Genomic DNA, 24,000 nt, shown 5'->3' on the forward strand with positions numbered 1-24,000 from the left:
GAAATGTCCCCTTAAGAAAAAAAAATGTTTCTTTTCACCAAATCAGAGTATGGATGACTTTGGTTTTCTTCCTGGCTGCATGTCAATATCCATGGATTAGGTTTCTTTGACAAGTTGTAAGGAACACTATCGAGTCAAACTTTAGCGTGGTTACTCGTGTTTACGCAGTTTCCCCTATAGAGGGTATGCATCGACGCCACTTTCCCGCCGAAAACACGCTGGGACTGTGTTTCCTGACATTTATATGTGCCTAATTTTAAAGCGGGGGAAATACATAAAGCAAATCTGCCTGCATGTGAATATTTTATATAACTACAATATAGGTAGGTTTAAATCCGCATAATCACTTATATCAATGTTATATATGAAGAGTTTCGTTGCAAAACGAGATAACTCCGTTTTTAACATTTGTCAAAACATGTTTATTATTATGTTATCATGTTATTATTTTGTTTTATGGTGCTACTTAGCTGTATTTTTTAAGTTATGAAGGTTTAAATCAAAACAAACCAACTGCAGTTGATAATAATTGGAATGCACAAGCAAAACACAAGATTTTTGAAAAATTAAAAAAAACGGAGTTAACGAAACTCTTCATATATTGTCATATTGTCCAGCCCTAAAACATAACTTAATTTTATAGTATAGTTTTTGTCAGTGTTTATTTAAAAACACCCAATTATGCAGAATATAAGATGGGAAATATTTAATTGATGAGTTGTCAACACAATATAACAATACAATAAACGGTATGATTTTACCTCAAAATCCAACAGTTTGACACAAAATGATAACGTACTCGGTTACTAACGTAACCTCGGTTCCCTGAGATACGGAACGAGTACTGCGTATGGGGAAAGGTCTCCCTTTTTCCCCGCTGCTGAAGCCTTTTTCAATAACGCAGTGTAACTGCACCGTCATTGGTTCACTCATAGACAAGTTGTTGAACCAATGACGGCGCGGCATAGCTGCGCGGCCTATGGCGACAAAGCGCGCGAATATTCCCGCCGAAATGGGCGGGGTTAAGGGCTATATAAGCAGGCGTTTCGCCATAGGATTTCAGTGTCATTCGACTGAAGCGACGACCCTGAGCCGCAGCCTCGTGGCACGGCAAGTATCGCAGTACTCGTTCCGTATCTCAGGGAACCGAGGTTACGTTAGTAACCGAGTACGTTCCCTTTCGATACTTCACTCGTACTGCGTATGGGGAACGAATTCAACCACGCCGTGCCACGGCTGGGAACGATATAGCTTGAAGCTTGGACACCTGAGAGGGGGCCCAAGAGACAAGCGAGAGGGCAAGCCCTTACCGAACCCTTGCGTTACACTTAGAGGAAATTTATTTCCATGATAGCGTGAGGCGGAGCTCATCTGAGGCCGCTAATCACACTGAAAGGACTCGAGCCTGTAAGGTCGGGACATCGAGATGGTAAAACCTGACAAAGGTGGACGGCGAAGACCAGCCGGCCGCCACACAGATGTCTTGGATGGAAACTCCGTTGGACCAAGCCCATGAGGAGGCCATCCCTCTAGTGGAGTGGGCTCTGACTCCTATGGGGCATTTGGCTCCCAGTGAGGAGTAGCACAGCGTAATAGCGTCCACTATCCAACGAGAAATGCGCTGTTTTGAGACCGGAGATCCTTTGGTGCGGCCTCCAAAACAGACAAAGAGCTGATCTGACTGTCTGAAAGACTGCGATCGCTCTATGTAGGTCCTCAATGCCCTGACAGGGCAGAGTAACTCCAGCCCTTGCTCTTCCGTCGAAGGGGGCAGAGCAGAGAGCGAGATGACCTGAGCTCTAAACGGCGTTGAGAGCACCTTAGGGACGTAGCCATGCCTGGGTTTCAGAACGACCTTAGAGTCTCCAGGCCCGAATTCGAGGCATGCAGGGCTCACAGAGAGGGCCTGCAAATCGCCAACACGCTTAACCGAGGCCAGTGCTAACAGCAAGGCGGTTTTTAGCGTCAATGGCCTGAGGTCGACTGAGCCCATTGGTTCAAATGGGGCTCCTTTTAAGGCCCTGAGGACCAAAGACAGGTCCCAGGAGGGAACGGTGAGGGGGCGAGGGGGATTCAATCGCCTAGCGCCCCTCAGGAAACGGATGACAAGTCCGTTTCGTCCCACTGATTGGCCAGCAATAGGAGCATGGAACGCTGCAATGGCTGCTACGTAAACCTTGAGCGTGGAAGGGGTGCGCCCCATTTCCAAGCGTTCTTGGAGGAAAGACAGTATAGAAGATACGTCACTCTCCATTGGGTCTATGTTGCGTGACGAACACCAGTCAGCAAAGACCGACCATTTCTGGTCGTAGAGGCGTCTCGTGGACGGCGCTCTAGCCTGAGAAATGGTATTTAGGACGTCCCTGGGGAGGTTAGTAGGCTCCCATCGAGGGACCAGAGGTGCAGAGCCCAGAGCTCCGGCTGTGGGTGCCAGATTGCCCTGTTCGCCTGAGAGAGGAGGTCCCGTCTCAGGGGGATCGGCCACGGGGCTCTCAGAGAGAGCTTGAACAGCTCCGAGGACCAAATCTGGTTCCTCCAGAGCGGGGCCACTAGAAGGACTCTGTGTTGGTCTTCTCTGATGCGCCTGATGACCTGAGGGATCAGGGCGATCGGAGGAAAAGCGTAAAGGAGCGTGCTGGGCCATGAATGGGCCAGAGCGTCGACCTCCTTCGAGAAAAATGTTGGGCAATGAGAGTTGTCTTCTGAGGCGAAGAGGTCTATCTTTGCCTTCCCGAAGAGCTCCCAAATCCTGAGGACAACCTGGGGATGGAGCGTCCACTCGTCGGAGGGGACGTTGCTCCGTGACAGCATATCTGCACCCAGATTGTTCCTGCCAGGAACATGAGTCGCTCTGAGCGACTGAAGCCTCGGAAGAGCCCATTCCAGTAGACGTTTCGCCAGAGCGCATAAGCGGCTGGACGAGAGACCGCCCTGGTGGTTTAAATATGACACCACTGTCATACTGTCCGATTGGACTAGAACGTGACGCCCTGTCAAATGAGCCTGAAAGAACTGAAGGGCCTTCATCACTGCTAGCATCTCTAGACAGTTGATGTGCAGAAGGCTTTCCTCTTGGCTCCATGAGCCGAAGGCCGGTCTGCCGTCGCACACAGCGCCCCAACCCGAGTTGGAGGCGTCTGTTGCTAGCACCGTCCTTCGTGAGACCGCCTGTAAGGGCACTCCGCGCTTGAACCATACAGGGTTCGTCCAAGGTTTCAGGGCTAGAAGACAGGCCTGATTGACCTTGAGGCGAAGGCGGCCGTGCCGCCAAGCGCTGGGAGGAACCCGGAACTTCAACCAGTACTGAAGAGGCCGCATCCGAAGAAGGCCGAGCTGTAGTACCGGAGAGGCGGAAGCCATTAGCCCTAGCAGCCTCTGAAAAAACTTCAGAGGGAGGCAGGCTCTGTTCTTGACTGAGGCTGTGAGCTGCTGAATCGTCAGAGCGCGCTCTGGCGAGACTACTGCCGTCATATGGACTGAGTCGAAAACTGCTCCCAGAAACGATATTCGTTGAGTGGGGCACAGCAAGCTCTTGGTTGCGTTGACCCTGAGACCCAGGCATTGTAAATGGCTGAGGAGCACGGATCTGTGGTGTTCCAGCTCGACTCGCGAACGGGCTAGAATGAGCCAGTCGTCGAGATAATTCAGGACTCGGATTCCCGCCTGTCTGAGAGGGGAAAGTGCCGCGTCCATGCACTTGGTGAAAGTGCGAGGAGCCAGAGACAGCCCGAAGGGCAGGACCGTATATTGGTATGTCACTCCCTCGTATGCGAATCTCAAGAATCGTCTGTGACGAGGGGCTATCTGGATGTGAAAATACGCATCCTTCAGGTCCAGCGAGCAGAACCAGTCCTCGGGGCAGATGTGCGCGAGGATCTGTTTCAGTGTCAGCATTTTGAACTTCCGTCTCATGAGGGAATGATTCAAAAGTCTGAGATCCAGGATGGGTCTGAGACCACCATCTTTCTTGGGGACCAGAAAATAGCGGCTGTAGAAGCCTGACTCGCTTTCCGCGGGGGAACTATTTCCACAGCTCCTTTTCTTTGCAACGTCATGACTTCGGCTCGGAGGACATGGGCGTCGTCCGGATTGACCAAAGTTTGAAGCACCCCGCCGAAGCGAGGGGGCCGGCGTGCAAACTGGAGCGAGTAACCCTGAGTTACGATCCCCATGACCCAATCTGACACATCGGGGATGGCCTGCCAAGCCTCGGCCCGAGTGGCAAGGGGTTGAATGATATCGTGTGACAGACCGCCGCTGAGGGGGTTGTACACCGAGAGTAGCGGAAGAGGAAATTTGCTCTCTTTTAGATTATATAAAAATTTGTTCGCCGTGGAAACGGCGTTTTAGTGGGCGCAACAGTTGTGGGCCCAGTTGTCACTTGAAACATGTTTCCCACGCCCGGATTTAAACGAGGCGGAGGGGAAAGTGTTCGTGGGAGCTTTTGGGGTGGTCCAGTCGTGACGGGACGATTCCCCATCCTCTTCCTTCCTGGCAGATCAGGATGACTTCGGAGGCACCGGGTCCAGCACAATCTTGGGCCGGGGTCCCTGGCGTCTCGGGAAGGGATGGCGCTTGGCAGAGCGCGAGCGCTGGCGTTGCTCCTTAGGTGGCGCTGACTGCGGTGCTGCAGGTGGAGCGGGCTTGTGCTGCTGAGCCGACGCAGTCCTGGGGCGGCTGGAAGCAGAGCTGGAGCGCTTGGGCAGGAAATGTCTCATGGCCTGAGACGATTTCTGTGCCGCTGTGAAGCGTTCAGTGAAGCCATCCACTGCAGGGCCGAAGAGACCAGAGGGAGAGACCGGGGCGTCTAAGAAGGCCGTCTTGTCATTGTCCTTGATCTCCGTCAAGTTAAGCCACAGGTGGCGCTCCAACACTACCAGGCTGGCCATGGAACGGCCGATGGCCTGAGCCGTAGCCTTCGTGGCTCGCAGGGCAAGGTCAGTAGCGCTGCGAAGGTCCTTGAAAGCCGGCGCGTCAATCCCAGACTCGTCCAGAGAGCGGAGGAGTTTGGCCTGGAAGACTTGGAATATGGCCATGGAGTGTAGCGCAGAAGCGGCCTGTCCTGCCGAAGTGTAAGCTCGACCAGCTAAGGTGGAAGTAGTCCGGCAGGGCTTGGAAGGGAGTGACCTCTTAGCTATAAAAAATATATCTAAATTACGACATATGCTCTCAATGACAAATGCGGAACAGTTGGTTCATGCATTCATGACCTCAAGACTAGATTATTGTAACGCTCTACTGGGTGGTTGTTCTGCTCGGCTTTTAAACAAACTACAGTTGGTTCAAAATGCGGCAGCTAGAGTTCTTACTAGAACCAGAAAGTATGACCATATTAGCCCAGTTCTGTCAACATTACATTGGCTCCCTATTAAACATCGTATAGATTTTAAAATCTTGCTACTTACTTATAAAGCTCTAAATGGTTTAGCTCCCCAGTACCTAAGTGAGCTCTTAATGCATTATAGTCCTTCACGTTTATTGCGATCTCAGAATTTAGGCCAGTTGATAATACCCAGAATATCAAAATCAACTGAAGGCGGCAGATCATTTTCCTATTTAGCACCTAAACTCTGGAACAATCTTCCTAGCATTGTTCGGGAAGCAGACACACTCTGTCAGTTTAAATCTAGACTAAAAACACATCTCTTTGCTCTTGCATACACATAACACATCATCAATACATTAACATTTTTCAAATCCGTTAAAGGATTGTTACGCTGCAATAATTAGGTCGGCCGGAACCGAGAACATTTCCTATAACACTAGATATACCTGTACATCAGAACAAGAATGGCATCTACGCTAATATCTGTCTCTCTGCTTATCCTGAGGTTTGCCGGGTGCTGGATCCAGGCCGTATCCAGGTCAGATGGAGAACCTGCGTCTGGACCTGACTACAACGTAGCCCAGGATCCCCGTATCCGCTTGCATATATTTATATATAATCGATTTTTAATCTCTATAATAAAAATGTACAATTCAGATTTTGATCTCCATATACATTTACATATATATATCTTCCAAGGGGTTTTTTCCCTCCTAGGACTTTTTTCCCAGTGCTAGCACGCTGGGTTTTTCTCCTAGGGGGTTTTTTCCACCCCTGGAAGTCAGCCGACATTGGCTTAATGTAGCACCATCTTGTATATGTTACATATTACCACGCTTGTTTGTACAGTTTTAACCACTTCCCTTTTTTTCTGTGCTTCTAATATGTAAAGCTGCTTTGAAACAATTACCAATTGTAAAAGCGCTATATAAATAAATTTGACTTGACTTGACTTGACTTTCCATCCCACAGCCGCGGGAGGGCAGAGGTGAGCAGCCACTGCTTCGTCAAGGGGTGGCAGGTGCTCGTATCCCTTTTCCTCGGCGCCGTCGACGGCAGTGAGGGCGGAGCGGTGCGTGGTATGAAGGCGGGCGGAGTACGGAGCGCGCCACGACTTCGTCAGCTCCTCGTGGACCTCGGGAAAAAAGGGCGCTGCTCGCTGGCGAGGGGCTTGGCGGCGGCCAGGCAGGAACCACTCGTCAAGGCGACTGCGCGACGGCTCCTCAGGTGGGGCCCAGTCGAGGTCCAGCTCTTCTACGGCTCTGGAAAGGATGCGGAGGAGCTCGGCATCCATGCCCTGGCCATGTTCAATGGGCTCCAAGGGAGGCGGGGGGGCGGGATCGTCCGATTCGCCAGCCCACACTTCTGCTTCGGAAGCCGCAAGAGACATGGAGTCGTCTTGCTCGTCGTCTGTTCCACCGAATGAGACAAGGTCACTCGCTTCCGCAGAGGGACGCTGCTCAGGCCGAGAGAACAGGACGGGAGAGGGTTCCCTCGGGGGAGAGGGCGAGGCACGCGGGAACTGGGCCGGCGTGAGCTCGCCTATCTCCTGGCGCTGGGTCGCTCTGCCCCGCTGTCTCTTCCTAGCCGGCTCGCGGTAGGAAGGAGACGGGAGGGCGCGAGCGGCGAGATCACCCTCTGTGAAGAAGGCGACCCGCGAGCGCAGGGAACTGAGACTCATGCACTCGCAGTGCGGGCATGAGTCCCCAGCGAGCGCGCCGTCTGCATGGGGCTTGCCCAGGCAAGCGACGCACTCGCTGTGACCATCACCGTCGTGCAGGGGGGCCCTGCACGTGCCACACGAGTGGCGGGGCATCTGAGAAGACGCCGTTGCCGTGAAAACGGCACTTGGGTGGCTCTTTTAGAGCGGCGAGGGCCGCGGAAGCTCTAGAAGCGGTGAAAACCGCTGAAATATGCTCTTTTAGAGCGGCGTTAAGCCGCGGTGAAGCTCTCAAGACGGCACGCCGGATGGCGGCAGGGGACACACAGGAAGCGGCCGGGAGCGGGAAGCGGGAGGCGGCGACTCGGCGACGGCGCTGACGCTGCAGTCGGAGAGGGCGCCGGCGCTGTCCTCAGTCCGGCGAGTCCAGGCGAGCCTCTTCAGACGGCGGCGAGAGCAGTCAGGAAGGCGGCGAGCTTCTCGGCTTCAGGCGGAGATCAGCGAGGAGATGATGAGGTCGTCGCTGAAGGAGAAAAACACTGAAATCCTATGGCGAAACGCCTGCTTATATAGCCCTTAACCCCGCCCATTTCGGCGGGAATATTCGCGCGCTTTGTCGCCATAGGCCGCGCGGCTATGCCGCGCCGTCATTGGTTCAACAACTTGTCTATGAGTGAACCAATGACGGTGCAGTTACACTGCGTTATTGAAAAAGGCTTCAGCAGCGGGGAAAAAGGGAGACCTTTCCCCATACGCAGTACGAGTGAAGTATCGAAAGGGAACTGCAAATTCATGTTTCGCTGCTGGAGTCCAGCTGTTTCTGTGAATTGCAGTGATCCATTTGCTTCTTTTTTTTTCTGTAGCTTTCAGCAGTCTGTACAAATATACCTCAGATTTTGTGTCAAATCTATTTGTACAGTCAGTCGCAAAGCTCTTTTGCTTTTTGGATGTGTTTTGTGTGTTTTTCGCGACATTCACGCTGAAAACCAATGCTCAGTCTTTTGCCACTTAGCGGGCGTAACCGCAGTCATAACGGTCGACGGTGACGTCACGTGCATAATCCAGTCATGCAGCAGGCTTTTTGGCCACTCAGTCCATCTGAGGGAGCGCGCTCCGGCGGGAAAGTGACGTCAAATTGGGTTTAAAAGATACTTTATCACGTGGAGGTGGAACTCTCTAGTGGACAATATTAATAGCACAGCCTGGACCCCTAATTATAAGACAATAGTTAGTTTAACCAAAATGAAATAGAACAATGGATAGTTCAACCAAAAATGAAAATTTGTAGAACATTTATAGTACAATTACAGTAAAATATAAATTGTATGAAATTAGATAGGTTTAGCCCTATCTGTAATTCTGACAGCCTGCTATCTTATCAAAGTCCTCTGGCTTCATTACACGGAAGACTCACTTGCGATTTAGATTAGCTCATAATATAAACTATAATATAATCTCAGACTTCTAAGAATCATAAACTCTATATTATTTCTTATAAAGTCTAAAGCTATTAATATTATATTATAGCTATTCTGACAGCTAGTTGTCCACCAAAGCCAGACTATTAATTAATAAATTGACTTACACGTGAAACCCGAGATCTGGTTTGGATTGTGCGACGGTCTGTCAAACCTCAAAATTGGCATCTTTTCATCTGTCCACTTATGAGAGTTACGGCAAATTGCCTGGAGCAATATGGCGGCGCCGTTGACGTACGACCCAGCGGCCAATGGGGCGTCTATGTATTTTACAAGCCGAACCCACCTAGAGACGGCCCTGCAGTCACATGGCCAAGACTCGACCAATCAGCAGCGACTTTTGGAGAGGAACTGAGGACAAATATGTGGACTAATGCAGAAACAATACACGTGTGTTTCATCAGCCATCCTCACAGAAGAAGAACGGATACTTCTCACACCTGATCCGAGAAACACAAAATCAAGCATCTTTTAAAGGTAGTACACGTTGTATTTGATTGATTTATTACGAATTTATCCCACGAGATGTGTTTTTAAGATGTTAAGAAGTGATATAGGAGTTGGTATGCTACAGATTGCTTCAAATGTTAAACCACAGCAGCTTTCCTGTCGTATAGGCCTACATTTAACAGACGTAGAGCAATAAACAAACAATTAAACATAAATTAACCATAAACTATGCAAGGTTTCTTCTTGAGAATTATGCTCATTTACACTACACCGTTTTACTGGTCAAGCCAGCCATGAGTGCACGTTTTACTGTTCAGATCACGATATTGAAGTCACCATGAAATTAAAAAAATGACAATTCGTATTTTTTGTTGTATTATATTTATATTTATAATAATAATAAAAATTATAATAAAAATAATAATAATAATAATAATAATAAAATATATATATATATATATATATATATATATATATATATATATATATAAATTTTTTTTTTTAAATTCACTTGCCCTTGTAATCATTAATCAGAAACTTTAATCTCCCCTCCTTCAAAATGACTTCCTGTCACGTGCTCGAGGGCGGAGCTATCTGGAACTAGCCTTGTTTGAATTCATGCAGCACTGCGCAGACCGATCGACGTCTGACTTGAAGCAGTGCATGCTGGTTAGAAATTTTGTCCAACTTGAGACAGCGCCAACACCATGTGACTGTGACGTATGCAGCTTCTCATTAGCGGCTGCACAAGCTCTGATGATGAAACAGTGGTTTCACAATTGACCCTTCGTAAAGACCCGCCCCCTTAGTTACTGTTGCTTTGTCCGACAAGCCGTGGCGCTGTCACGCCACACAGAGTGAAAAATACATCGCAGAGCAAAGAGGACACTGACAACACGTCAACAGACAAGACAAACCAGGTTACTTATGATATTAAACAAAGTCCCAGCTGTGTAGTTTTTTAAGAAATTCAAACAATAAAAACCGTTTTGTGGCTCTTTAATGTGTCATGACCATGGTTGTGACAGATTGCTGTAGCGCCTCAGTTCAAGAGGCTCGTAAACCGTTCATCTTTTCCTACGAGTCCATTTATAGCATCAAATAAACATGGATGAACATGAGAATCAATGTTGTTTCAAACGCAGAAAGATGTCAATATACACAATTTTTCAAGTTTAACTCCATTGAGGTTAACTCCTGGCTGCTTTTTTGGACAAAATGGCAGATTCGGCGTTCTGATTGGTTAGATTGCTTGTCAATCAAACCCCCGGTGAAGGGTCAATTGGCCGGATTCACCATATGACAACAAGTGTTTTTAAATTGCGCGTGAGTGTGAGGCTCAGCTTTCATAGGAATTAACCAAAAACGCTTGCTCTTCTCCGCTCGCACTGCGCGTCACGCACCATCATCAGTCAGTCTCTCTCTCTCTCGTGCGCTCTCTCACTATTAAGTGCCGTTGACCATCCTCCTCCTCGTCATCCTCAATAAATAAAGTTCTTAACGTGAGGGTGCTGGCAGTGAGCCCGCGGAGAGAAATCGAAATTGTTAGCAATGCCCAACTTCCAACGATCCAATCAACAACAAAATCAAGTCCCGCCCTGTCATCCGTTACACTCGGATAGACGTCACTTCCGTTTCATGCTGACTTTAAACGCACATGCAACTAATTGGTGGAGTTACTGCGAAGCATATAAATGCCACTTATCAACTGCAAATTTTGTGCCTAGGATATTTATTTAACCCTCAATGGGACTAATTATGAAATCACCATTAATACAAAATTAATGACTTTAACTTTAGAAATTATTTTAACTTTAAATATATGTAAAATATAGTTTTCTACATCTGACCTTTTTTTTTTTTTTTTTTTTTTTTTTTTTTTTAGGGTTTCGTCATTTATAACTGACATTGTCCTATTAGGGTAAATTATTTTTGGCAAATTATCTGAAATTTTACATATTTAAATGCATTTCCACTCTCTAACATTCCATTTAATCTTGTGCTACCATATTTAATTTGGAACTCACATGTGAAAATGTCAAAAACTTGACATTGTATTCAGGTTAACATTTTTATTATTATTATTATTATTATTATTATTATTATTATTATTATACATGTTATTGTATTTAAATAGTATTTTTTGATTAAATTGTTTAATATTTTTTGTAATTTTACATAAAACACTCCCAAGCTATCTCCATATAAGGGCTTTCCGCGCACACTTTTCCTTACAGCCTTTTATCACTCTTGTCAAACATGCCGCTGTTTGCAGAAGCGTTACCTTGGGCAATGCCAAGTGTTCCATTCTCACCAATTATCAGAATAAACGCCTTTCATACAGACCCAGATTACAGACCTCTCACGCAATAGTGAGATAGTACATATGCGTATGTCTGTGTTATTCAGAGAAACCTCACAGCTGAACATAGTGCAGCTTTTCTCACTATATCACTGTATGTAATGAAATGTATTTAAGATTAAATTAAATTGTATTATTATTTTTGTAAAATTTTACATATGGATGATATAATATCAGTTAATTAGTAAACATACTTTAATATAATTGTAGTTGTTATATTTCATCTTAACACAACAGCTAAATGAGCCTGGTGTCGAATCGACCCCAAAGAACATTGATGCTACAAAATGTCTACAGGACATCAAAAACATACCTTCATGTTAACTTTGCTTATCCAGTTGTCAGAGTTGAATTGGGAAAAGTCATTAACCCTAATACAGTGTTTGGGGTCAATATAACCCCCATCTGAACTTTCCTTAATTAAAAAAACATGGTTCCCTTCATCTCAGTGGCATTTTTTTTACATTATCCACACACTCAAAAAAGCCATGATTTGGCTGTTCTGAAGGTATGTGTAAAAAATAAAAAAATAAATAAATAAATCACACTCCCGGTCTTCGGGGCTCAAGATGAGCCCAGTGGACCCTTCGCTAAGCCCTGCCCTCCTTAGTTACTGTTGCTACGCCTGTCAAGCTTTCACGTCTGGCAAGTCATTTACAGTATGTAAGCACCGGTGTCAGACATTTCCAAGGAGATAATTAGTCATTTTTGGCAAACAGGTGAAATATATATGAGAGAGCAAGTCAAAAGGGAATGCAGTATGCATTAGAGGGAAATATCCACAACCTAATATGCAACCGATTAGAAATTAATTTGATAAAAATTGAAGCTAAAGCCTATAGGTCACAGCGCAAGCTGCAGCCGCTTCATACGCTGACCATTCAAATGGAAAATGCGCAAATTTGTGAAAATAACCTAATAATTATAAATCAAACAGCTTATCCATAAGTCTTGTGGAATAAACACAAGACATTAGCCTGACCACTTTGCAATGATAACATGGGCTACTCCATCTTGCCTTTAATCATCTTATTTTACGTTCATATATATGCATTATGAACAAAGAACTGTCATTATTTCAAAGCAATGATGTGCTGAGTTAGCTAGCTAGCTAACATACCCGTCAGATTGTCCTACTTGGGCTTACTGCATGTGCGCACATCAATATTACATCATTGTTGTCATGATAAATAACACAAAATTACTGTATTTGCATTATTGTAAGGGTAGGTTTAGTGTTGGGGTAGGTGTAGACATTAATAAAGCATAATCTGATAAGTAGCATTTTTCGCTATCGATTTATACTTGTTCTAACGATTAATGCTATATCATATTGTGCTACAACTACTGTACTTGCATTATTATAAGGGTAGGTTTAGATGTTAATAAAGCCATAACCCATGTTAATATCACGCTTGAAGCACAATCTGATTGAGCATTTTTCGCTGTCAGACTTTGCTACCTACTGTTTCAGTGGGAGGTAGCAAAATCTGACAGGGTAGCACAAATTGTCAGAACACCGGCATTCCTCCCCTTGGGTTTTAGGTTTTGGGAAGGGAAAAAATTCCACCACCCCGTCCAAACTTTTAGGATACCGGATATCAGATTTATACAATCCCTACGCACAACGCTTGACAGACCTCCCGCGCCTAGTTACGGTTGCTAAACCACGATTGGCCTGTGGCCAATCAATAAATCCAGCATTAATCTGATTTTGGTCCAGCCAAACTGGCATACATTTCTGAAAGTCATATTCCAGTAGGTCTGTTAAAACATGTGGACATGATTACTTTTGCTCCCTTCTAATTTTAATAACATTTTTATGCACCGTTTTTTTTCCAGCATCAGAATGTGTGGTATATGGGCCTTGTTTGGTAGTGATGAGTGCCTTGCGGTTCAGTGCACCAAGGCCATGAAGATCGCCCATCGTGGTCCAGATGCTTTCCGCTTTGAGAATGTCAATGGATTCACCAACTGTTGCTTTGGGTTTCACCGCCTTGCTATTGTGGACCAGCTGTATGGCATGCAGCCTCTGCGTGTCAAGAAGTTTCCCTACCTCTGGTTGTGTTACAACGGTGAGATCTACAACCACATCAGGGTAAGTAGCTGAATGTTGATTACACACAAATATAATTTTTAGCACAGTGATAATTTTATGTTTGTGTACACACACACACTGCATGCATGAATTAGACCACCGGTCATAATAAAGAGAGAACACAAATGTTTTAGGAATCTGTCAAAATGTTTCTCTCTTTGCGTGTATGTCCACATCCACTGATATCAGTAAGGAATAATGTGAAACTCTCAGATGCTTAGGGTGCTTCTCAAATGAAAGGCTGCATATCTCAGATGCCATGTCATCAAGCACCGCCGAAGGCCATCTTAATTTGACCCTTCGAAGGTCAACATTACGTCCATCATTCAGCTCATTTTGAGTCACTCGCCTTGTGTCCATCAATCACCCACAATCATTTGCATACTAATAGAAGTTCATTATGAATTGTGAGACAAAAAATAATGTTTTCAAGATGAAGGCATACGTGCTTCTCAAATGGAAGGCTGTGTCCAACAGATGCTGTGTCCTTTCTAGTTCAGTAGGCTGGAGTCCTCCTCCGCATTAAACGCTAGAATGAGATTGTCTAGTAAATGTGTATGGCCATGTTATAAATGTTTCTGCCTCAATGGTCACTGCATGAAAATACAATTGAAACTAAATTTTGTAAAAATACTTATGGTTGCTAGCTTTCTATTAATACAATACAGTGAATGGTAGTCACATATTAACACACAATGTAGAGGAAACATAGGCTGCTTTTACACTGCAGGAGCTGATGCCAAATTATCCCAATTTTATTGGCTATATCCAATTTTGAGGACCAGCTTGCATTAAAAGTGACCCATATCCGATATCTGTTTACACTATACACTTAAAGGATTAGTCCACTTTTATACACTTTTCCTGATAAATTTACTCACCCCCATGTCATCCAAGATGGTTATGTCTTTCGTCAGTCGAAAAGAGATGAAGATTTTTGAGGAAAACATTCCAGGATTTTTCTCCATATAGTGGATTTCAACGGCTACCAACAGGTTGAAGGTCCAAATTAGTTTCAGTGCAGCTTCAAAGGGCTTTAAACGATACTAGACGAGGAATAAGAGTCTTATCTAGCGAAACGATCAGTAAAAATGAAAACTGAAATAGAAAAAAAATGAAACTGGCATCGCATTCGTTCCGTATGTAGAACAGGTAAGGCGTAGGACATTCAGCGTAAACGTTTTGAAGAATGCGGAAGCGGAAAGTACGTTCAAGGCGATATTTTGTTTATAAAGCATAAACGGTTGTATTTTTTTCGAAAATTACCAATCGTTTCACTAGAGAAGACCTTTATTCCTCGTCTGGTATCATCTAAACCCCTTTGAATCTACACTAAAACTGCAATTTGGACCTTTAACCTGTTGGTAGCCATTGAAATCCACTATATGGAGAAAAATCCTGGAAAGTTTTCCTCAAAAACCTTAATTTCTTTTCAACTGACGAAAGAAAGACATGAACATCTTGGATGACATTGGGGTGAGTAAATTCATCAGGAAAAGTGTATTTAAAAGTGGACTAATCCTTTAAGGTGATGATACACAGGGCAACTTTTTGAGCAATGTTGCTTGGGCACTTTCCCCTTGAGAATGAGCAACAAATTTCTCTCTGGATACTTTAGATCGGTCGTGGGAAATTTTTTGAGATCCTCCAATCAGAATGCTAGCAGCCAATTACGTGACCAGCTTGGAGATTTAAAAAAAAAAAACTCAAACAAGTTGGTGGCCTCTCAGTGGCAGTGGAGCGAAGAAAAGGATGTTGTAAAAGTTGGTGGTGTTGTCTTATTCCAGAGGTAGCCATATGAAAATAATTGTGCCCCTGTGACGTCACATGCCACCTTGGATTCAAACGTATTTTTACAGCTTGATTATATGAATGCTTTTTTATTGATGATTGAGTTATGGAACTTGCAGGATGTATTAATGATACAAAGACCTCTTATGCCAAAGGATGAAGGAAAATTTGATTTCTCATGGAATGATCCCTTTAAGGCCTTTCTCCTCCATGTGATTGAATCATAGATGGTTTAACATAACATCTGATGACCAGTCTTTTCCCTTATAGCTGAAGGACCACTATGACTTTGAGTATCAGACCAAAGTCGATGGAGAGATCCTTCTGCACCTGTATGATCGCTTTGGAATCGAGAAGATGGCATCTCTGCTAGATGGCGTGTTTGCATTCATCCTGTTGGATACTGCTAACAGAAAGGTTTTCTTAGGGAGGGACACCTACGGTGTGAGACCACTGTTCAAACTGCTCACTGACGATGGCTTTCTAGCTGCCTGTTCTGAAGCCAAAGGTATAATGAATAAATCCAAGTCATATTTGTCCTCTCCTTGTAGGGCTGCACGATTAATTGAACTAAAACGGTAATCCCGATACTGATTATTGTGACTATCAAATCGCAAAGCTGTGATTTAAAAGAAATAAATGAATGCACAATTCAGTGGGAAGCACTGCTCTGTTCTTTTATATGCCTGAGTGGCTCAATTGAGCAAATGCTGCTCCACTCGAACTCCTCTCTGCATCTGCTCTGAGTTTGGGTTGCTTAAAGCAAGCAATTTTGGAGCGCAACTAACTGCCATCTCTCCAAAATTGTAATGACTGTGTGGAAAGAAATATGTAGAGCTGTAATGAAGGCATAATCAAGCATAATTCATTGAAATACTCAGTGATAAAGTATTATGTCGCACAGAATTTGGAGGAGGCAGTGCATTTGCAGATGAGGCCATTAGCATGTGAGCATGAGGGACAACTTAAAATGGGCACATTGGCATCATGATACAGAAAAACTTATTTGAAAATCAAGATCCATTTCTTGATTGTCACTCCAATGTTGCATTGATGCATTTTGATGGATGATATAATTATATAAGTTTATAAGCAATCTATCAACTTCTCTTTTAAGTTTGGAAAGTGCATTTCCATGTCTATTCTCAAAAAAGGGGGGTGACAGTTAAAGGGTTAGTTCACCCAAAAATGAAATTTCTGTCATTAATCCAATCCAATCCACACATAGGTAGCAATGACATTTCACCTTTTGAGGTCCAGAAAGCTACAAAAGATATTGTTAAAACCGGCGATGTGACTACAGTGATTGAACCGTATTATTGTAAAGTGACGAGAATTCTTTTTGTGCACAATAACAAAACAAAAATAATGATTTTATTCAACAAATTCATCTGTCCCCTGTCATACTGCTATGCTATTTTCGTTGCAGAACTTGTTTTTGTTAAATTTGTCGAATAAAGTCTTTATTTTTGTTTTGTTTTTTGCGCACAAAAAGTATTCTCATCACTTCATAATATTAAGGTTGGACCACTGTGGTCACGTTGCCAATTTTAACAATATCTTTAGTACCTTTTTATTGGACCTTAAAAGGTGCAATGTCATTGCTGCCCCCTCGGATTTCATCAAAAATATCTTAATTCGTGTTCCGAAGACAAACGAAGGTCTTATAGGTTTGGGACGATATGAGGGTGAGTACTTAATGACAGAAATTTCATTTTTGGTTGAACTAACCCTTTAAGAGTTGGTCTCCCTGCCATTTTCTACCAAAATAAATGCTTGATGGTTCAAAGTCTGAAAATAAAGAAATTAACATAGCCATTTAGCATTGTAAATTCACAGAGATACTGTAAAAAAAAAATGTATTTCTTAAATAGTAATTCTTTATTCTACAACATTACTTTAGTAATATTTTTATTTTCATATTCTTAGCAATACTACTAATAATAATCAGAATAAAATAATAATTTTTTGTTAGTCATATTGATATAAAAACAAACAATTTAGGGCCAAATTGTGCAGCCCTATGAAGAAGCACAGCAAACCAGGAGAGTTATTTTATTTGTATTTTTTTATGTAATTACATTTCATTTAGTTTCATTCATATCATTGGTGCAGTACTTTAAGCACACATTTATTGCAGAACGATTTGCATCACATTTTCACTGTGATTTTAATCCAAACAGGTTTGACAGAGATCACACACTCCCTGCCCACCCCTGCAAAGATCACCCCGTTCCCCCCAGGATACTTTGAGGTGTTTGACTTGAAGCTCACTGGAAAAGTGAAGTCTGTCATGATAGATCGCTTTCACTGCTGCACAGATGAACCCAAACATGCCTCCTATAACATCCTTCAGGGCCTTGGCACAGGTAGATGTCATATAGTGGCGTGAAAGTAGTCCAGATTACACACCAAACCATCTCCAAAGAACTAGCGCTGATGAAAGCTGTCAGTGTTGTCACCTTGTGTTGCCTGCGTCAGGGCAAAAAAGCTGCATTTGAACACACTAAAAGTACTACAGCTCACTGTCAGTTAGCCTGTGCGTGGAACACACGAAAATGGATGGTAGCCGTAGAACACTATGTCGGCTGATGCTCAATAATAGCCCGATGGTGGATCGTCGGCTTGGTGTGCCATTTGATAGCTTTGTGTGACAAATTAAGTTATTCACTTGTTGGATTAATCATTCAGTCCAGTTTTGCACACTGAATCAATATTTTTGTTGCATTTAAATGTCTATGGAACAGATAAATGGGAGAAATATTGTTGGAACCTTCCAATCACTGTATTTTACAGTGCTGATTGAAAGTTTGTGAACCTTTTTTAGAATTTTCTATATTTCTGCATTAATATGACCCAAAACAGAATGGTTCCAAAAAAGTGGTACGCTACGATTCAGAATTTTGGTAACATTCACAACTTCTGACAATGGAAACGGAAATGATTGCATACCGTACTGTACTGTAATTAACCGTACCGCTCTGTGGAAACAGTCGTTTTGTCTAGAAATTTTGTAAACATTTGATGTTTCGGGTAGTATTAATGCAGAAATATAGAAAATTCTAAAAGGTTCACAAACTTTGAAGCAGCACTGTATGTCTGCTTACCATCAATCAAAACTAAAGAGAAATATGCCCTCCCCTTCCCTCCTCTTCGTCAGGCTTTGAATTGGAGACGGTCAAGAGCAACATTAGGATCCTGTTTGAAGATGCTGTAAAGAAACGCTTGATGGCTCACAGAAGAATCGGCTGCCTCCTCTCAGGTGCCTGTGCTCTTTCTGTTATTTGCTTTAAGTGGTCTTTTCTTTTTATTACCTTCACCCTATCCATGATGTTTTTATTTCCAGGTGGTCTCGATTCAAGTCTGGTTGCCGCGACACTCGTGAAACTTGCCAAAGAAGAACAGCTTCCGTATCCCATTCAGACCTTTGCCATTGGTTCAGATGACAGCCCAGATGTTATTGCTGCCCGCAAGGTAAGTGACACTGTACATTCAGTATGTCATATGCATTCTATGCTTCTATAGCCTGAACGTGTGGCACTTTCTATGGATAGTGCATTTCTATGCACGTTGTGTTGACTTTTAATGTGCATTAATTTGGAGTGGTGATTAGCTGCCGTGGCTGGAAACTACATCGTCAGTTTCTGAGCTTTTCTCTGCATTATTCATGAGAATGAACTTAATTCAATCACTGTGCTGTAATGCAATACTATTCAACAGCTCAGCTGCTGTCTTTCACTTACAACTTACAAGTCGAGTGATTTTGGCTGACGTTGTTACATTTAGAAATAAGGAATTTTAGCAGTGGAAGTGATTGCTGGTTAACATGTACTTAGTCACTATATCAAACTTGTTCCGTTGTCTGACAGAAAATATGTAAATGAGAACAGCTTTACTGGACATACTGTTATTATACCAAAATGCAGTATGTGAGCATGAATTGTGCAATAGTTTTTGTCAATAAAATAATAAAAATTAGGATTTTTATCCGATTAATTGAAAAATAATCGGCCAACTAATCGATTATCAAAATAATCGTTAGTTGCAGCCCTAGTTTTAACTGGCATTGTGTGGCAGGTGGCAGCCCACATTGGCAGCGAACACCATGAGGTGAACTTCACACCTGAGGAGGGTATCCGCGCACTGGACGAAGTCATCTTTCACTTGGAGAGTTATGACATCACCACTGTGCGTGCCTCTGTTGGTGAGTACAGAATCTTTTTTTTTTTTTTTTTTTTTTTTTTTCAGGTCAACATCCTGTTTGTTTTCATCATTTTATAGTTATTGTGAATGCACACAAATAAAATTTGATTTTTGTAATCTTTTGAATAATGTATTACTCTTATCTGTATGACCAAAAATGTATTTTAGAGTGTTTTAAATTTATTTTTTGGCTGTTTTTGCCTATTTGATAGGACAGTGTAGATTTGACAGTAAGTAATGGAGAGGTGGTGATAGGATCGGGAAAAGTCCATGAGTCAGGATTCAAAAATCCATGAGATATTCATCAAAATAAGGATATCTTCTAAAACTAAGGAATAAATAAATATTTTTCACTGAAAGCCAATTAAAAACATTTCCCAAAAATTGTAAGATCAATGTGGTAAAAACACGTTTTCAAGCATTACAGAAAATGAAGAACAACTTCTGTAAAAATTCTGTAAAAAATAATACTATGCTTATGGTGACCCAATAAAGGTTGAGAACCGCTGCTTTAAAACATGCAGTGCTCATATTTATACTTGGAAGTGTTATACCAGTTCAAATATTTTCAGTTTTTTTTTTCAGTTTCTATTTTTTTTTAATGTGAGTAAAATGCTCACACTGTCATGCCCTGTTTATTTTATACTTTTATTTTATACTCTTCAGTAGGAGGTTTTTTTTGTTTGGTTTTTTTTTCATTATTTGCTTCAGCAATATGAATTTCCTAGCTCATCTTATAGCCACTAGGTGGCAACAGTGCTTTGCAGAAAAAAGATTTGTTTAGTTTTTTTTTTTTTCTCTCTCTCTCTTTTCTACAAAGGTATGTACCTGATATCAAAGTACATCCGTGAGAAGACTGACAGCATTGTGATTTTCTCAGGTGAAGGCTCTGATGAGCTGACACAAGGATACATCTACTTTCATAAGGTACATGTCAATATGTTCTAAGTTTACTGAAAAATGAAGCTGGTTCTGAGAAAAAGTGTAACAAAATTTTTTTCAGTTTTATAATGTAATTCAATGACATACAGACATTTTAAAGGTGCCCTAGAATCAAAAATTGAATTTACCTTGGCATAGTTGAATAACGAGTTCAGTACATGGAAACGACATACATTGAGTCTCAAACTCCATTGTTTCCTCCTTCTTGTGTAAATCTCATTTGTTTAAAAGACCTCAGAAGAACAGGTGAATCTCAACATAACACCGACTGTTATGTAACAGTCAGGATCATTAATATGTACGCCCCAATATTTGCATATGCCAGCCCATGTTCAAGGCATTACACAAGGGCAGCCAGTATTAACGTCTGGATCTGTGCACAGCTGAATCATCAGACTAGGTAAGCAAGCAAAAACAATAGCGAAAAATGTCAGATGGAGCAATAATAACTGACATGATCCATGATATCATGATATTTTTAGTGATATTTGTAAATTGTCTTTCTAAATGTTTCGTTAGCATGTTGCTAATGTACTGTTAAATGTGGTTAAAGTTACCATCTTGTAAAGATCCATTTGAGGGTTATATTAGCTGTGTGAACTTTGTAAATGCACTGTATTATAGTCGAGAGCTCGGGCGGCAGGGAGTGCGCGATTTAAAGGGGCCGCAGCCTGAATCGGTGCATAGTTAATAATGCCCCAAAATAGGCAGTTAAAAAAATTAATTAAAAAAAATCCATGGGGTATTTTGAGTTGAAACTTCAACCTTAGACTTATATTACATCTTGTAAAAACTGGTTCTAGGGCACCTAAGAGAGGCTTCACTGTTCAAGCAGTTTTTTCACTATATTGTCCCTATGTGAGACAGTGTCTTGTCATTCATTGTTAGCTGCATCTTAAGACTTGATTTCAGCTGAATTTGACCTGCTTTGAATTAGGCGCCGTCCCCTAAAGTGGGTGCTGAGGACAGTGTACGTCTGCTGAAAGAGCTTTATCTGTTTGATGTGCTGAGAGCGGACAGAACCACAGCTGCACACGGGTAAGACAAAATACTCCTTCCTTCTCTTCCCTTCCCACAGTAGCTTGGTGATTTCCACTGTGTTTGTGACATCAAAACTTTTTCACTAGACTGGAGCTGAGAGTGCCTTTCCTGGACCATAGATTCACCGCATACTACCTCTCTCTGCCTGCAGAGATGAGAGCACCAACGGTGAGTCCTGACACCTTACACTTCAATGATTTATCCTTCCTCATGTCAGTCTAAAATGTGTCTGTTCCCACATCAGTTACGGTGCCTGGTCTTAAGTGTAATACAAAAACCAAAACCCCAAATATGAGCAATGAGTAATAATAGTGATGCTTAATTTATTGCTATCACTTTTTCAAATATCATAATAGTGTTTTTTTGTAACCAAACTGAATAATTTGTTTGATTGGAGCAGGATGGCGTGGAGAAGTATCTCCTGAGGGAATCGTTTAAAGGGATGAAACTTATCCCAGATGAGATTCTCTGGAGAAGGAAAGAAGCCTTCAGTGATGGTATAACATCCTTGAAGAAATCCTGGTATACAAGCCTACAGGAGCACATTGAGTCTGAGGTACTACACATGTACACGCAGACCATGATGTCATGGATGTACACAGTGTGTACCCTCTAATCTATTGTTTCTCCTCCAGGTGAATGACTCTCAGTTGGAGAAGGCTGATAAGCTGTTCCCTTTCAACCCCCCCAAAACCAAAGAAGGCTTCTACATAAGGCAGGTCTTTGAGAAGATGTACCCGGGCCGCAGCGAATGGACGCCACATTACTGGATGCCCCGCTGGATCAAGGCTACAGACCCCTCAGCCAGAACCCTGTCCATCTACAAGCCTGATAAAGACCAGTAATCACATCATTCTTCTGACCTTGGCTAAAGATTACATTCTCTACAGCATGCACGCCTGCCTCATGGAGCTGCTTCAGAATTTATGATGCTACATTCTTCTGTTAAATTAGCAATATTCAAGTTTTGTCTTTTCTAAAGAGTATATTTTAAAAATTAAGGCACTGACCACTTGTAAAGCCTTTAAGCTGAAGGTCAGTGTATTATATAATATATATTGAGTGCCATTTTCATCCTTTTTCTCTTCAAATTTCTTCATTAAGCTTTATATTGTTAAACAGAATCTCAAAAGATTGGGAACCAAAGCGAGGTATAGATTATTGGTTAAAGGACCCCCCTGCAAAACATTGTACAGTAACCTATAAATACTATTTTTGTTACTGCTTTGAATCTCAACTTAACATTAGCCAGCATTGTCAACTAAAGAGTTTTATACAAAGATTCAGAAAGATCCATAAGATTTTAAGATCAGGGGTGCATTTCCCCAAGTTCCCATTATCAATAAAGTTCAATGGAACTTGCGACTATAGTTGACTAACGATGCTTTTGGGAAATGCACTCCTGTGCTGGATAAGTTGTTGGTTTGATTCTTACAGGCCATGAACTATTTCCATTTTTGCAGTTGGGCTAAGCACTTATACCCATGTTCCTTCAGTGGGACTGTCCCTTTGAGTGTTGTTTCATATTTCGCCTATCGGGATCAAAATCCTGATAGCCCAAATCTGAGTTAAGTGTGTTCTGAATCAATGAAATTGATTTAGTTGAAAATTGTTTTCGGTTTTGAAAATTGGGGCCATGTCTATGTTGAAAGGGTTACCAGGAAAACACTTGTTCACTCAGACACAGGAGGACTTGCAGGCACATTGTTAGCTGAAAGCATTGCAATTTCTCCTGTGATCTGAGCTAAATCAGCATGAAAGTTATTCAAAGCAAAAGATTTTTTTAATCAACAAAATCAATTTCACATTAAATCTCTGTTGTTGTCTGAATTTGCATGAATTTCCATTGTAACTTCCACTTCCATTAAATGAAGATACACACACACACACACACAAAAACACAAAAAAAGCTTTTTTTTATTATTTTTTTTTTTTTTCAAAATATCTTTTGTGTTCAAATGACTATTTTCATATTTGGGAGAAATATTCCTCTTAAAATGTATTCCTAAGAGCAGCATGGCTGTTATTCTGAGTCTCTTAATGTCTGTTTTGTTTGGTGCACCAACACTGTAATCTGGTAGAAAATTATTGTAGCATTACTTTAATAAAATGAATTTGTATGTAACTTGAGTGTTTAAAGTGTCTTTCACCTCCTCCACTGAATAGCCAAAGACTTTTCAGTTACATTGAGACCTTGATGTGTGCTTAAGTTATTGGTGATTACGATTATTGGTAATTACAGTTAAATAACGTCAAGAAAAAACTGGACATTTTTTACGTTCCCAGAACCAACATCGAATATTTAGAGAACATTCTTATAACAGAATTCTGTTAGCTGTAAGTAGTAAGTAAATTTTATTTATATAGCACATTTAAATACAGCAAAGCTGACCAAAGTGCTGAACAGAGTATAGGACAAAGAAAAAGCCTTAGTTCAATTAGGATATTTAAATAGCTTTTATAAAAGTACACTAGATAAAAACATTACAGGTGTGCATCTTGAGACAAAATAATGTCACTGACATTTTAAGATATGTCACTAAGTGACATATTCAGTTAAAACAGCTCAAACATTCATTTTAGTCTGGGACTAGCTTAAAGGGTTAGTTTACCCAAAAATGAAAATTCTGTTATTTATTACTCACCCTC

At 42.2% G+C, this 24,000-nt stretch overlaps 1 protein-coding gene across 1 annotated transcript; it reads left to right on the forward strand.

The window, feature by feature from the left end:
• Positions 1-8,820: 8,820 nt before the first annotated feature.
• LOC137013998 (asparagine synthetase [glutamine-hydrolyzing]-like) lies at positions 8,821-23,238 on the forward strand. Its single transcript, XM_067378083.1, has 12 exons — positions 8,821-8,941; positions 13,119-13,374; positions 15,436-15,673; positions 17,349-17,534; positions 18,326-18,427; positions 18,512-18,639; positions 19,243-19,369; positions 20,189-20,295; positions 21,248-21,348; positions 21,438-21,519; positions 21,752-21,907; positions 21,987-23,238. The coding sequence occupies exons 2-12, from the start codon at positions 13,126-13,128 to the stop codon at positions 22,194-22,196; spliced, it is 1,686 nt and encodes a 561-aa protein (XP_067234184.1). The 5' UTR covers positions 8,821-8,941; positions 13,119-13,125; the 3' UTR covers positions 22,197-23,238.
• Positions 23,239-24,000: the final 762 nt, after the last annotated feature.

Source organism: Chanodichthys erythropterus, chromosome 23 (assembly GCF_024489055.1).
Source record: "Chanodichthys erythropterus isolate Z2021 chromosome 23, ASM2448905v1, whole genome shotgun sequence".
Lineage (NCBI taxonomy): Eukaryota > Metazoa > Chordata > Actinopteri > Cypriniformes > Xenocyprididae > Chanodichthys > Chanodichthys erythropterus.

Excerpts from the sequence above, each read along its gene's own strand:
- LOC137013998 (XM_067378083.1), top strand. The coding sequence starts at position 13,126 with ATGTGTGGTATATGGGCCTTGTTTGGTAGTGATGAGTGCCTTGCGGTT. Across the intron at positions 13,375-15,435 it reads AGATCTACAACCACATCAGG|CTGAAGGACCACTATGACTT; the intron begins GTAAGTAGCTGA and ends TTTCCCTTATAG. Across the intron at positions 21,908-21,986 it reads AGGAGCACATTGAGTCTGAG|GTGAATGACTCTCAGTTGGA; the intron begins GTACTACACATG and ends TTTCTCCTCCAG.